The 16,239-nt window shown below is 39.4% G+C and overlaps 1 protein-coding gene across 1 annotated transcript in view; it reads left to right on the forward strand.

The window, feature by feature from the left end:
• The first annotated feature begins 1,403 nt into the window (after window positions 1–1,403).
• The window catches only part of LOC134674896 (uncharacterized), a 29,985-nt gene continuing 15,149 nt past the window's right edge, over window positions 1,404–16,239 (forward strand). Inside the window, exons 1-4 of the mRNA XM_063533052.1 lie at window positions 1,404–1,524; window positions 11,510–11,748; window positions 12,890–12,974; window positions 13,256–13,353. Coding sequence (XP_063389122.1) covers window positions 1,404–1,524; window positions 11,510–11,748; window positions 12,890–12,974; window positions 13,256–13,353 — 543 coding nt within the window. The remainder of the gene's footprint in view (window positions 1,525–11,509; window positions 11,749–12,889; window positions 12,975–13,255; window positions 13,354–16,239) is intronic.

Here is a 16,239-nt window from a genome sequence, read left to right on the forward strand (position 1 = left end):
GACGATTTGTACGTCATTTTGTAAACAATACGCCTGTAATTCTGGGGGGTATCAGAGGGGCTACCGCGAAAACAGAAATTCGCGAATTCCGGGGATCTTTTTCTTTTACTCAAATGAAGGCATAATTGGAGGGACAGAGAAAAATTACAATTTGCGAATTTGGATTTTTCGCGGTTATAGCCCCCTACCTACAGATGTAGGTAGACTAGATTTTGAGCCTCTGATGTAAAAATACAGTAAAAGAATTCTTTACTTCCTTCTTTTGACAAAGCTGTTACAATGTTTCTAAATTTTGTGTACAGTCGCCATCAGATATATCGGAGCGGCCAAGGTGCTCACAAATATCTGAACACGCCTCTATTGTCAGGGAGTTAGAGCGCGTGCTCAGATATTGTGAACACCTTGGCCGCTCCGATATATCTGATGGCGACTGTACCTATGTATGTCCTTACGAGTTTAATTTACAAAATACCTGAGCAATTTATACTCGTTCCGTATTTACCCGCGATTTTCGTGAAAAAACATCAATAACATATTCAATATTTATGCATGCTCATTAATTTAGGCATATTAAATCTATTTCAGTCCCCATTATAATAATCCTCGGAGTTCCATTTCGCACTCTCAAATAAAATACGGTGCGAATTCGTAGAATTTAATTTACATATTTATTCGAAAATGGAAGGGATGCCGATTCCCTTCCTGTTTTAAAGCGGGTTGCGAAATTCACACATTTACATTCGTAATTTTTCTGCATTACTTACGTTCGAGTTACGTAAATTACTTGGTGATTGCGAGGAAATTTATTATGAGTTATGACTAGCAATGTACAAATTGCAGAAATTGCAGAAATGTCCTCGGAAATTTCAGAGAAATTACATGAAAGAAACTTAGAAAGTTCTCTGTGAGAATGTTCCCATGAGAACTTTAACGTTTTGTGTAATATATAATATTTACACGCCACATAACAATAAAGCGGGCAGGCGAATTATTTAAAATGGCATGTAACTAAGTCAGTTTTGACATGATTAGATTGTTTATTAAATTTAAGTTCCAGAGAATATTCTTCATAGAAGTTTCGCAACCTAGTTACGTACGACTTCTGAGCAAATATATACCTGGAAAAAACTGCGCTATGTTCATTATTTATTTACTTTTAATTACAACTAGCGACCCGCCCGGCTTCGCACGGGTTACACAAAACCTTAACAAATTATACACCTAAACCTTCCTCGAGAATCACTCTAATTGCTAGGTAAAAACCGCATGAAAATCCGTTCAGTATTAGTTTTTTAGCGCGATCATACATACACCGCCGCATAAATCGCCGGCTATCGACCATATGTCAAGACCGCATCCTTACATATTTTGGCCACCTCTCACGACGTTCTCCTGATAGCCTAATGACGACTATGAAGGGCAAAGTTGAGGGCCAGAGGAGTCGCGGCAGACCACCCGCTAGATGGAGCGCACAAGTTACTACACCGTTGCATCTACATCTGCAGGAAGCCGTGCATATGGCGGGTGACAGAAGCCTATGGAAGAGACTGGTCAGCAACATTAGGACATGATGTCACGATCCTCAGCATTGAGGGAACGACTGATGATGATGACATACAATACAAACAGAGAGACGCGGCCGGGGACTATGTTTTATAAGGTGTGTATGTTCATATCAAAGACGTCAACTGCCCCTACAGGTCGATGTCGATTAACAAAAGGTCGCATCAATAAAAGTCTGCAGCGGATTTGATAGCCCACGCAGTGTAAGTGTTATTTATATAATTTCATAGAAGTTTGACGTTTAAAATGACACTTGCACTGCGTGGGCTATCAAAATCGCTGCAGACTTTTTACGTTCTGACTATAGCCGTTTATCTCCCGCTTTAGTACTCGAATACGCAAGAGTAATAGAGAGGTTAGATAACGTCATTTTGATTTTCTTGTTTCGCGGCAGGCCCTCAAATTGTGATGGATTTTCGCGTAATAGAGTCAGACCGTGAAAAGCAAAGAATATAATACTCACTAGGTGAAAAGTCTGCAGCGATTGTGATAGCCCTCGCAGTGCCAGTGTCATTTTAAACGTCAACCTCCTCGGAGTAATTAAATATTATATCCTCCAAGTCAACCTCTATGAAATTATGACGAATAAATAACACTTGCACTGCGTGGGCTATCAAATCCGCTGCAGACTTTTCTTGGTCTAACTTTATTCCCTTTCCCTATTTGACGTTTAAAATAACACTTGCACTCTAAGTTACAGACTTGTTTTGGTCCAACTCTATCGGCTCGGCCACGACATCGAGCGACTTGCGACGGCGGGAGCGATAACCATAGGTTGGAGCGAAAGGTCCGATCGCTGTGTCACGCTCCAACCTATGGTTATCGCTCCCGCCGTCGCAAGTCGCTCGATGTCGTGGCCGAGCCGTATAGGGAGTAGTAGGTCGCACAATTAAATTTTCTAGCCAATCTTCATGGTAAATTTAAAACTGGCCGAAACCAGAGAGAACGGCCAAAGAACTTCACAAAAACGTCAATCTCTGTCAAAACTGCCTGTAATTTATTTAGTCACTGAATTTTAGGATATTTTAGCAGTTTAGTGATTACTTGATTATTAGTAAATATTAAACAGTACATCATGCTCAAGAGCACCACGGAAGTTCTATCGAAAACCAGCGAGAAGAAAAGAAGCACTAGTCGGAGCAGTGTTCAGCAGGTATAAAGAATGACGCTAGTCCGGGCCAGGGCCGGGCCGGAGCTTCCGGCGCTTCGTTTACTACTGCTACCTAAATAATGTATTCCAATTCAACTTGTTTGTTTTAAGGGTAGGTATGCTTTCCAATTGCTCCAATTGCTTTCATGTCAGAATCTGATGAATAGAGTAGAACACTGCGAACGGGACGAGGTCCGTTTGCGGGACAATTTGCTAACGGAGCAAATTGCAAACGGGACGAGCTGTGTTTGCGGGACAATTTGCGAACGGGACGAATTGCAAACGGGACGAACTGCGAACGGGACGAATTGCCAACGGGACGAACTGCGAACGGGACGAATTGCCAATAGGGCGAATTGCGAACGGGTCAAATTGCTAACGGGACAAAATGCGAACGGGACATGCAACAAAATCTCGTATGGAAAACGCCACGTGATCACCGATCAGCCGTCATAGAAAATGACATGTAGAACGCCTCCAATTTTCCATTTCGGGAGAAAACGGTTTCCACTAACTAAATCTCAACTAATCACTTTGATGTCGATCGCTTCAGCATAATATTATATTCTAAATTTATAGGTTTCACTTAATTACTGTGTCAAGTACTAAAAAATCATGGAGAATGGAAAATATTTAGAAGTGGAAAAACATTTTTCATATCTCATGCTCTGAAAGTGGGTCGTTGTTGTTCTAAAAGGTGCGCAGAAAGTGATACGTTTATGCTCTAATGCAGAAAAGTAGTGTATAATAATACTCCTCTGCGTCCCCGTCCCACGAACAACTGGGTGGAAACAAAATGGAAAAATAGTGTCTTTATTTCCTCGCCTGGAACAATTGGTAATTGTTTAATTTTATTAATCCCACGTTGATCCTTTTTAGGGTTCCGTACCTCAAAAGGAAAAAACGGAACCCTTATAGGATCACTCGTGCGTCTGTCTGTCCGTCTGTCCGTCTGTCACAGCCAATTTGCTCCGAAACTACCGGACCAATTAAGTTGAAATTTGCTACACATATGGAAGTCTGTGACCCAAAGACGGATATGTAACGTAAACAAATGAATTTTAAACATAGGGGCTACTTTTGGGGGGTAAACGATAAAATTAAAAAACAAAGTTTTGAAAACAATATCGTGTTACATATCAAACGAAAGAGCTCATTGTGAGGATCTCAAATATATTTTTCTTATAAATTTACAATAAAAAGTTTAGAAGTTATTCAAGAAAATAGACAAAAAATGACCATTCCCCCCCCTCTATCTCCGAAACTACTGGGTCTAAAATTCTGAAAAAAATACACAAAATAGTCCTTTACCTAAAGATGACAGGAAAACCTATTAGAAGTCTAGAGTCAAGCGTGAGTCGGATTTAAGAACAAAAATGCAGTTACGTTTTTTTAGGGACACAGCCGCAATGGTTTAAGTGAAACGTGATGTAGACAGCTATTGCGAAGGCCCTAGGCCGATATCCGCATATTTTTTATTTTTTTATTTAGAAATTTAATTCAGGCAACAAGGCCCATATTACAAATACCTTACAGACTAACATACATAATGTATTTTATAAACTTAAAACTAAACACTATTTAGTCGACAAAACGGCGTGGCTCCGTTGCATCGGCTGCTCTTGTGTCGGATTCGGCAGTTTGCCCCGGAACCTCCGAAACACGACACCTTTCGGCCAGAAGTCGGCGCACTCGATGGTCCCCTGCAGTGGTCGCGGCACGCGCACCACAAAAGAGTTGAAGTGCACGTAGTGGCGCGATCGAAGCTGGAACACCCTCAGCGTGTAGCCGGTCTTCTGGTGTACATACTCCACCACTTCAGCAGCCGTGGCGGTGTAATGCAAGCGCGACGATGCAATATGCAAGATGCATAAGGCCGAAGGCCCGTAGCGTCCCGAAGAGGCGTGCCTTTAGCTTCATACGTGAGTCGGACTGAAGATAAAAAATGCGACTAGGCTGTATCTGGCACACAGCCGCAATGGTACTTGTTAGAGATGCAACGGATAGTAGTTTGGCCGGATACCGGATATTCGGCCTGACCATCGGCTGAATATCCGGTATCCGGCCGCCGAATATTCCAGCCGCCAGCGGAACTATACCTACATTTCGGTTTTACAGGTGCGCATTCTGCAGGTTTGACCTGTATCCTAGTGAACGTTCGCGCGCACACATTTCTAGGTGCGAAATGAGTGCGCGTGCAAGTCAGTGGAATGTTTAAACTGTTTTAAAATAATAAACAAGTACGATTATGACCAAGACTGTTTCTTAAATCCAATTAGTTTACTCCGAAATCAAGCGATGTTACTATCCGGTATCCGGCCGGATATTAAAATCATGGCCGGATAGGCCGTATACCGGATAGTAACCGAATATCCGGTGCATCTCTAGCTACTTGTAGTACTGATTGATTAGGTTACTATTGCTACGTGTATTAAAAAGCACTATACAGGATGGCCAAAAAAAAAGTGTATTCCCGTTGCCAACGTGCAACCCCGAAATCTCGAAGAAAAATTTGGCTGTTTCATACATTTTGGCTCGTCCGTTTTCTATGGGAGCATACATTTTTTTTCGCGATTTTGGGGTTGGTCTCATACTAAAAGTTGCTTAAGTATAATCTCAAAACCTCCTTGACTACGGGAATTTTATATTTATTATTATATAATTATAATTATATTATTTTTGGGCCAACCTGTAGGTATTATCTCTCTTCGACCTTCGCTTTTATAACACTTTCGGAAGTTGTAGGAAGCAGGAGAGCACGACCCGTCGGACGCTCCGAGTTTTCAGCTCTATGCGGAGCTCGTTCTTCGCATTTGGACACTTGCAGCGCAATTCGGGAAATGAATTAGAGATGCACTAGATATGAAATAGTAAAGATATGTGACGTTCCACGGCAAAAGGTACCTTATGGCAGCAGGCGCTTACGCTATTATTAACGCCGCTCCAATATTCAGCCGGGGAAATGGTACCTTTTACTATGGAACGTCACATATCTTTACTATTTCATATCTAGTGCATCTCTAATTCATTTCCCGAATCGCGCCGTTGTACTATTGTTCGGCATTTAGTCTTCAGAGTTGTAGAGATATAAGCCACCACGCCAGAAAACATCATGTTACATTTGGTTTTTGATTGACCCATTTTCAAGACGTTTCACTCACGTCACGTTTCAAGTCCAAAAAAATTTTTGAAAATTGTGTGATGTACGGAACCCTTGAAACGCGAGTCCGACTCGTACTTTACCAGTTTTTTTTATAAAAAATGATATAAGTGAATTGTTAAAAACAAATTATTCTTGATTTATTTCGTTGAATTCTATTTACTCGATTTCATAAGGCGGGAACCAAAAGGGTCAATTTCACCAAACGAGCATTTTTGTCTAATTCCCATGGAATTTTGAAATACCAACTTTACACAAAAAAAAATATGCTGAGAATTTGATAAAAAATATAATGAATATTAATTTTCTTATGGGATAAAAATATTCATAAAACTATAAAAGTTATTTAAATTTAAAATTTTGGTCAGGGCACGGGAATTAGTGTGTCCATGGAAATTAGATTTTACTAGGACAGAAATTAGAACACGGCACGGGAATTGTTTTTTTAACTTATTTTGGTACTTAAAACTATTATTTATGTATATTTTAATCTACAATAATATACTGCAACCATACTGAAGTGGCATCGGACATATTTACCTTCTTTAATTTTAGTTTCGAACGACAAATCTACGAAAGTATGTTACACTAAAAACTACGTATTTGACTAATCCTTTCCTTTATTTTAATGGCAACTAATCTCTCTTTCTTAGTAAAATGTACATATTTCAAAACAATACTTTGAGTAGTTTCGTAAACTTGTCCGCCTTTACATACAAAACTATTCATTAAAAAGTGTCATTATGTATCTGCATGTAGACAGGTACAAGGTGTATGACCTGGTATATGGTCGTATAGGAAATGATACTAAGAAATAAATAGTGCACAGTGAGAAGAAGTTATTGTGTAAGTTAATCTGAAGAAATCGAATATGCTGCCTTCATAAATTAATAACCCAAAAAATTGTTTGAACACATATGAGGTAAGGTGGGGTAACACTATCACCGGGGTAAGACTATCACTTGTATGGAATCCTCATACTGTTAGTCTTGTCCCGATCAAAATAAACTAAGTTAATCTTACCCCGCCTTACTTTACACATAGGTATACGGGGTGTCTCTGCCCTGCGGGAAAATCTTCAAAGTGTAGGTTGGTTAAGTAATTTTTCAAAAATATCATAATCTTCCTAAAAAAACTTGCTTACAAAATACCCTCTGGCACTGACTAAAATAACCGACTTGGTTTCACATTACATCCCAAAACTTTTTTGTAGTAGAGTAGAAGAACTGCGTTGCGAGATTTGCATCTTTTTACATGAATTGAAATGATCTCATCTCTTTTTGTAGGCTGTCCTTCTTTTCGGGTAATCATACCCATACCATACTGATACTATGTATATACATATCATAATACATCTTTATTCATACTCACATCGTCTATCGTAGTGTACCTTTACTTTCCCTACTAATTGTAAGAACTAAAAGGTAACGTTGTTATCGCCATACCCCGGCCGGCGAGAGCAAAAATGCGTCTGCTCCTAGTGCTTAATTAAATATCAACTATTCTATCGACATATGGATGTCGATAGATTAGTCGACTTTTAATTAAGCACAATTTTTTTTTAAACTGAGCCATTAGTATTTGTTATTTATTTCAACTTGATACCTCCGAGGACGCGTTTCTAAGAATAACCGTAAAACAATTTTCTATCAACATATAATTATTATTATTATAAAGTTATTCACAATAAGTATCAGAATGTGTTGAAGAAGAACGTTGGCATTTTAACTTTAAACAATTTAAATAAATTGATATCTGGCAGAGAAGTGGAACTACCTAATACAGAACAAATTCATAATCACTATGAATTATTTCGTTTTGCTCCGATTACTACAGTAGATTTAGAACGGTCCTTTAGTTGGATGAAATGGATTTTATCGGCAAGGCGAAGGAGTTTAAAATCAGAAAATTTAGAAAAAATGCTAATTTTATATTACGAAAATTACATAAAATACTGAATAAATACAAACACTTGGTTTTAATTTTGTTTACAACAATAATTAATACTTCTGCATATCATAACGATGGTCCAGTACATCGTGTTGTTTTTATCGACATCGACCAAAGTGTGTGTCCTCGCACTATTAAGCTGTCAACGCATTTTTGCTCTCGCCGGCCGGGGTATGGTTATCGCATATATTTCTATAGGATTACAAACTTAATTCTGCAGTTATCTTTAGAACGTGACTAATATTGCAGTATTATTAGATTTTTATTGGCTTAAAAAGCTAAAACCTAATTACGTTTCAAATTTGGAACTTGTGGGTATGCTAGAAGTACCTTAAAATAATATTGATTGAGAGTGATTGTGCCAGTGACAAAACTAAGGGATTTTAAAGTGTATTAATTCTTAGACTACATGCTCAAATTAAATGTTATTTAGATAGAATGTTATTGAGATTTGATGGTACGGCCGTGCTACTTTGTTTTGCTCGACTTGGCGGCGGCACTGCCGTGCCCCCAGATCCTTTGTCCTTCTTCAGGCCTCAAACTATCTCCATGCCAAATATGTATTATCAAGATGATATTGTTTCAGCGGCTTAAGCGTGACGAGATAACATACAGACAGACAGAGATACTTTCGCATTTATAATATAGTAAGAATAGGATATATTTAATTTTTCTTGTACCTATTAGAAAAGCTAATTTATAAACGAGCAATTCTTGTATATATTTCGGGGATCTCGGAAACAGCTCTAACGATTTCGATGAAATTTGATCATATATGGGCGTTTTCTGGGATGAAAAATCGATCTAGTTAGGTGTCTCTGGGAAAACGCGCATTTTTGAGTTTAAAAGGTAGGTATATGTTTTCCGAGCAAAGCTCGGTCTCCCAGATATTTAAAATTTATACGGCTTACGCTGTCAGCTGTCAAATTTACAAAAAAAAACCATTGTAAATTTGATTCATTTTGTTTCATGTAACCATGAAACAAAATGTTTCATGTGGTACGGGTTTTATAATATGTAATAATTCCAAAAATAGTTTTATGTTTATATAATATTTTAATGTTATAATATGATCAATGAATAAGGTAAGGTGGCGCAAGACTAACAGTACGAGGATTCCATACAAGTGATAGTCTTACCCCGGTGTCGTCTTACCCCACCTTACCTTACGTATTAAAATTGCCCGGGTTATTCGGATCCACCCTGTAAGTATATACTACAGTACTTATACTAAAAAACCGTTCATAGATTTTTGTGCATTCTTTGAGATTTCCTTAAATGTAAAATAGAAAGATATACGTCATATTATTATTACATATAATATATATTCAATGCCAATATATATATATATATGTAATAATAATATGACGTAAACATTGCCAATTAACTTACAGTGCCCCCAATTAAAAATTTGTTGACAATAAATGTAATACTTTCTAATTCCCGTGCCACTTAATCAGCTGTTTTAGGTAAATATTCCATGGGAATTAGGGCACGGAAATTAGAATTCGTAATAAAAAAATTCGCCAAAAATTTAAATCGTGTTTAACCGAACTGTTATGTTATCGCTTACATAAAGATACATAAAGGGCTCCTAAATATGACAATTGTTATTGAAAAGCTATGTGGGAAATAAAATTTATAAGGGGCATCGAAATTAGAAAAAAATTGTCGCCCACCCGGATTCCGAAATACTTATGCGATTTGCTCGAACACGCCGCGGCTTGACGTACATCCGCTTGCTTTGAGAAACAGCCGAATACTGCCAGTACAGGTGAGGCGGGACACGAGGCGGTTCAGATACAGACGTCGGCTGTCAGAGCCCTTTGAGTTTTGCCGACGAAATTTTACTCGCGCGCTCGGACAAAATTTAAACTTCGATCACGAGTTATTTACCACAATGAAGTTAATAGTGTATGTGCTCAGTGATAGTAAATATCATCTAGTTTAAGTATTTGACACCAAATTAGTGATACTAATGTAGAATTTTTCGTAGGATTTTTCATTATGCTCAAAAGTAGATTCCGGACAGGGCACGGGAGTAGTAATTTGAGCCTTTAGGTATTTTTAAGTGTACTCTAAAAACCAATTAATCAGTGAATTCATATGGAACCCGGTGTGAAAGTGTGGCTTCTTTATGTAAAAAAAAAATGGTAAGTATTATTTGATGCTAACCCGCGATTTTCATCACGGACAGAAAAAAAATCGTGTTCAGAAATTGACCCAAAAGGAATACACCAAAAATATTTTTTTAAACCTTACACTTGCGTAAATGGGCAAAGGCAGAATCTTATACATACACAGTTAAACGTTTTTACGATATTAAATTGATTTTTAAAGATATTTAGCACTATATTCATGAAAATAAAATAAAATACAAGAAAAAAATTACTTATATTATTAATTAAATTGTTATTTAATATTTAAAATACTTTTATTATGTTATTACGTGGTGCGGCGCACCAAGGTCGCGGTGCGGTCCGGTAGTCTGTTGCGGCTTTTAGAACGAAAAAGTATAAAATTAAAAAGTAAGCGGCAATCCCGCTGATTTTCATACTATAATGAACAAATCATTTAAAAATTACTGCAGTTTGTTAAAAAATGTGTGTTTTCGTAAATATTGCAATCTAAATGATTTTCGCTAGGGGTTATTAAGCACACCTGTAAAGTCTCCGATTGCAAGTAAGTCCTAAGGAAAATAAATCATGGCCGTAGATCTATTAAGTACTTCCATTACTGATTTTGCGAAATTGCCTTGTCTTGTTTGGTTTCCTCGCATTCGATAAGAATAGTAGAGTGTTTAACTCGGGTGAAAGGCACCATTTCTGTCTCGGACTATTGGCGCTCTCACTGCGTTCGAGCGCCAAACTACCTCGACAGAAATGGGTACCTTTCCACCCTTGGTTAACTATCTACTATTCTCTTTTTATATGGACGAGTACTCGTACGTTATTTTTCCCTCAAGTATGTGTACATATTCAAGAGTTAAAAGTGATGAAAAAAATTGTAGACGGTCTTAATTCCCTTATAGATATTCCCTTAAATACCATTAAAATATATCTAAGGACGGGTCTTACGGGCAATAACTATGGGGCCAGTACAGCGGTGTGCACACGAATTTGAGCCAATCGTGGTCTCTAACGCCACAACACGATTGGTTGATGAGTTCGCATCACTCGCGCGCGATTGGTCGCAATCGAACTAGTTGCATTATGCCAGCTACATACGTAACTATTGTATTGTATTGTAGTACGGGCGATTTTCCGCAACTCGACGTCTTGCGCCTATTTTGCGTGATAGGGGGTGGGCTAGTCTTGCCAGCCCAGCTCCTCGAGGAATCCTATCAAACCTTTGATGTTGAGTAGGACCTCTTATACGTAACTATATATTGTAGCGATTTATCTGTGCAGTCCGATTTGCGCAGTTTTATCTACCGTGTGTATGACAAATCGTTACGATAATCGACAACGATTTGTCATACATACGGTAGATAAAACTGCGCAAATCGGACTGCACAGTTTAATCGCTACAATTTATAGTTAACGTGTGTAGCCGGGGTTAGACTGCGCGATTGGCTCGAATTCGTGAGTGACACCGCTGAACTAGCACAATTCTTTGTGCCCGTAAGGCTCGCCCTTCGATATATGTGCAATGCTTTATAAATGTGCATAAATGTGCATGTGCAGCCTCTTCACTTTCTCGTGCACAAGCCCGGCTACCACTTCGAGAGCTGCTGCGGGGTCTGCAACCTGTTCCCGGGGGTGCTTCTCATCGCCTTCGCCCAGGTAACACTCTAACCCCCTTATTGATTAATGTGCATGTGCAGCGTCTTCACTTGCTCGTGCACAAGCCCGGCTACCACTTCGAGAGCTGTTGCGGGGTCTGCAACCTGTTCCCGGGGGTGCTCCTCATCGCCTTCGCCCAGGTAACACTCTAACCACCTTATTGATAAATGTGCATGTGCAGCCTCTTCATTTCCTCGTGCACAAGCCCGGCTACCACTTCGAGAGCTGCTGCGGGGTCTGCAACCTGTTTCCGGGGGTGCTCCTCATCGCCTTCGCCCAGGTAACACTCCTTAACTTTAAGGGCATTAAACAAAGTACGCGTGCAACGTAGTATAGTTTGTAGCTTTCTAATATACCCCGACGGCTAGGTCTATTGTTAAGTAAAACCGCACGTGCTACTTACCTGCAAAAAAGGGTCTTAATTATTCTATTTAGCGCGGGCTAGTCCAACGCTCAAAAAACCAGTGTAGGTGCGCCTCTGATAACGCGCCTTTGTTACGCATCTCGATGACACATTTTAGACTGGTTCTGTAGCGTTATACCTTCGAGATGCAAAGTAGAATTGACCTCGACGCTAACGGCTCGGCCACGACATTGCGCGACTGGCGACGGCGGCAACCAGACGTTGGTGCGAAACACAGCGATCGGACCTTTCGTTCCTACCTATAGTTGCCGCCGTCGCCAGTCGCGCAATGTCGTGGCCGAGCCGTAAACGCGCCAGCTTGTTGCCATCCATTACCAGTAGGTACAGTCAAAGAATTTAATTTCCGACCCATACTTTACCCAGACTTTAGACTTTTTTTTTTTTCGACCCGTACTTTGTCACAGTGACAATCAATATGAAAGCCGCTAGAGACCTCAAATACGGTTGTCACTGTGACCAAGTACAAAATGGGTAGTAAATTAAATTCTTTGACTGTACGTGGTTGGTGTCCTAACGTGCCCTCAATGTCAACAAAATAAAAATTGGCTGATGTGCCCGTGTGGGTCTCACTTTCTAGTAACTTTTAAAAAGCGGTGTACAGGGCCGTCTTAAACTATGCCGGGGCCCCTGGGCACATAAGAATTTGGGGCCCTTTTGGAAAGCAAAGTGAATTAAACTATGTAATATTTTTCTACTATGTTCCTTATTATGAGTAATCAAATATACTGTTACTGTCTGTCCTTCGGGGCCCTCTGAGGATAGGGCCCTGGGCATGGATGGACCCCGTGTGCTTATGGTAAAGACGGTAATGGCGGTGTATCTATGTTAGTAATTTAAGTTTAATTATCTGTGGGCAGGTGCTTGTGGGAGCTGTGTTGCTGACGCTACTGACGTCTCACGGTCCGCAGTATGACGAGATTCACCGTACACAATCTACTCAGCGTTAGTTTTCATTCTCCATACATTTATGTCATTTCTTCAAAAATCCTTGTTTATTGTAACTTAACCGCGATTGACTCTCCTAGGGGGCTAGCCAAAATGACGCACGAACGGTGAATTTTCTTTGCGCGAGCGCCACGTGACACGTCTATCGTGCGGTCGAGCGGCAGCCCACTGCCATACGCCTGCCCGGGAGGCCCGCCGGCCAAATGTACCTAAACTGCGTAGTGACACCCCCCTGGTAGTACGCTGCGTAATGATATAATATTATTGAATGTTGACAGTAATCAGCTTGGCTACCGGCGCGGTTTTGAGTGGAGTCACTGGCGCTGGTCTCCTGCTGATCGTGGTGGCGCTCACCGAAAACTGCAAGGCCATGCTGGTGAGTTTTGTGACCATAAGGCCAGTAAGGCATTTTTTTATTAATATGTTATAATATAAGTTTTCCGTTTATAATTTTAGATTATATATATATTATTCGAGGCAAAATAAAGGAAGAAAACAACAGATTTTAGATTTACTCTTTTATAGCTGACTGTACTTTTCTTTCGATAGGCAACTAATAGGTGCCTACTCTTGGAGGCAATTCGCCAGATGGCGTTAATATGTTACACAACGAAGGCCGCAAAGATAACTGACACGATCTGTTTTGTAGAGCCATTTATAAAGGGGCCCACTGATTAACAGTCCGCCGGATGGTATCGGCCTGTCAGTTAGTACAAAATTTTGACAGTTCCGAACAACTGACAGGCCGATACCGTCCGGCGGAGTGTTAATCAGTGGGCCCCGTAAGAGCGTGTCACATATATTGCGGCCTTCGAACAGTGACATATTATTGCAGGTGACTGTACAGCGTTTTATTAAATTATAAATTTATTCCCCGTTGCTTCGGAGTCAATCACCGCGGCCCGCGGCCCGTGACTAGCTTCCCGAGCGCTTGTTTACTTTACTGCACATTTTTCTATTCTTAGCCATGTTGTATTTACAGGAAAACGTTTCTTTACAACGTGGTTTTCTTATAATAAATTTCTCTCATCAAAAAGTTAAAGTAGCAGAGATGAAAAGTCTAAGAAAAATTGTACTCCCAGTTTGAGAGCTAAAATATATTTTTCACCACACCAGCTTGGAAATGTGAATAAAATACAACTTTGCTATCAAAAACTGATAGCAAAGTTGTATTTTATTCACATGTGAGGCAAAGTAATCAAATGCAAATTTTGAGTTATTTTCTTATGTTTGCTGGTAGAATTTACTTTTAAATGATGACTTTGGACGATAAATATTGAATAACATTCATTTGGATTTGATTTGGTTTGATTTTGTTTGATATTTTATATTTAATATTTGCTTCGGGTTGGTGTGGTGAAAAATATTGTGTTTCACTCGGGGGCAAATTTTGTTTAACCCTCGTGCTTTGAAACCCACGCAACGCTCAAGATTCCATTTTTCGAACCACTCGCTACGCTCGTGGTTCAATTCTAGAACCTTTCGCTTGCTCGGGTATCAATATTAGCACGAGCGGTTAAACAACAACTTTGCCCCCTTGTAAAACAAATAACTATTGCAGGCACTAAGGTACAAGGGCATTTCAATTTAAAATTGTACCATAAATGTTTGTTTATGAACCCATTTCTACTCAGGATCATGATTTTTTCCATTTTTACTGAGAAAAAAAAAAGTCCTGAAAATTTTTGGTCCGTTTGATTACGTTTTGAATAGAAACTTCTATGGGCATAACAAAACAGACAAAAATGTTTTTATGAAATTTTGGGGACACTTTTTTCCGTATTAGGATCGAAAAAGCTCGTTATTCTGAGTGGAAATACTATAAAATTCTTCTAAAATGCAAGTTGCGGATACACAACTTTAAATAGGTAGAAAATGCCCAGAAATAGGGCCGGAGCTTCTCACCTACCTTAAAACTGCTGGCACCCACCACAGACCATAGACCATAATTAATTTCCTTCGTATTTTCACGGAAACGTACGAATGTCTTTTGCTATTTCAGTCAGTCTCGCTACAAAAAGTACTGAGGTTAACTGAAGTATTGCATGACATATAGGAACGGTTCCGAAAAAATAAGATGAAAAACAAATATGCACTACATCTGTAGACGATTTTAAATCCTTTCAGAAGAGGCGCGTACCTGGAAATGCCGAAATTCTAACTACATACCGGGTGTGGCCTGTAATATGAGCAAAAAATTAAACTGTAGGCTGTACTCCTCATACTGACCAACGTTTGTTCAGCGACTTTTAAAAATAAGTTGTGGTTTGATTTTTATTACACTTTAAAGTTTATTCTAAGACGCAATGTATTGCGAATTTTGTTATGTTTAAGGCGTGACAAGCAACGTCAATCACAGTGATATGGCGTGGCGATGGCGTCCATTGAAGATAATATTTATTTTGTATGAAAAATAGGGAGTCTGAATACTTCATAATTTTTAAAAGTTGTTGAACAAAAGTGTCACCGTTTGAGGAGTACAATCTATGTTTTAATTATTTGCTCATGTTACAGGCCACACCCGGTATAAGATTTTGTTTTGACGTGATAACGTCTTATGGCTCCTCTACACGATGGGCCAGCGCCGGCCACTCCAAGGGACGAAGCCATGCGGTAGAATGAGATAGCAATATTACATGCTCCCTCTAACGCATACATGCGTGCCTTGGAGTGGCCGGCGTTGGCCCATTGTGTAGAGGAGCCATTATAAATCGATAAACAACGGTAGCATGCACGAAAAAGTGTCACGTTGTGGACAGATCTCCATGGTAACGCTGTGGATAGATCTCCATGATAACGTTACGTAATGTAATGGTAATGTTTTCTTATGACATTCACGCAAAATTATCGTCCGTAAACCAGTTTTACAGACAACCATTTTTTTTATAAGTGATCCAGTGACATGTACCTATAATTTCCATAGGAGAAATAAATTAATACTTGCGCGTAATAGAGGCTTTGTGATATGTGTGTTGATATAAAGTATTGTATTTACAAAATAACTGTACATCGGTGGACCTTACAAAAGGCATTTTAAGGTCCCCTGATGTACAGTTAACACTGTTAACAGTGTAAGCGATGGTACCTATATATTGTATTATGTCCCACCGTAACACCTTATGTCCCATTTTACGCCCCAATGTTATCACGTCCTGTACGGTTACCATCAGTTTGTCACTGACATAAACGCCGTCGAGAACGTAATTTACTTTCTATACATCTCGCTCGCACTCGCATATTAGTGCAAACGGGATGTATAGAA

Source organism: Cydia fagiglandana, chromosome 20 (assembly GCF_963556715.1).
Source record: "Cydia fagiglandana chromosome 20, ilCydFagi1.1, whole genome shotgun sequence".
NCBI lineage: Eukaryota > Metazoa > Arthropoda > Insecta > Lepidoptera > Tortricidae > Cydia > Cydia fagiglandana.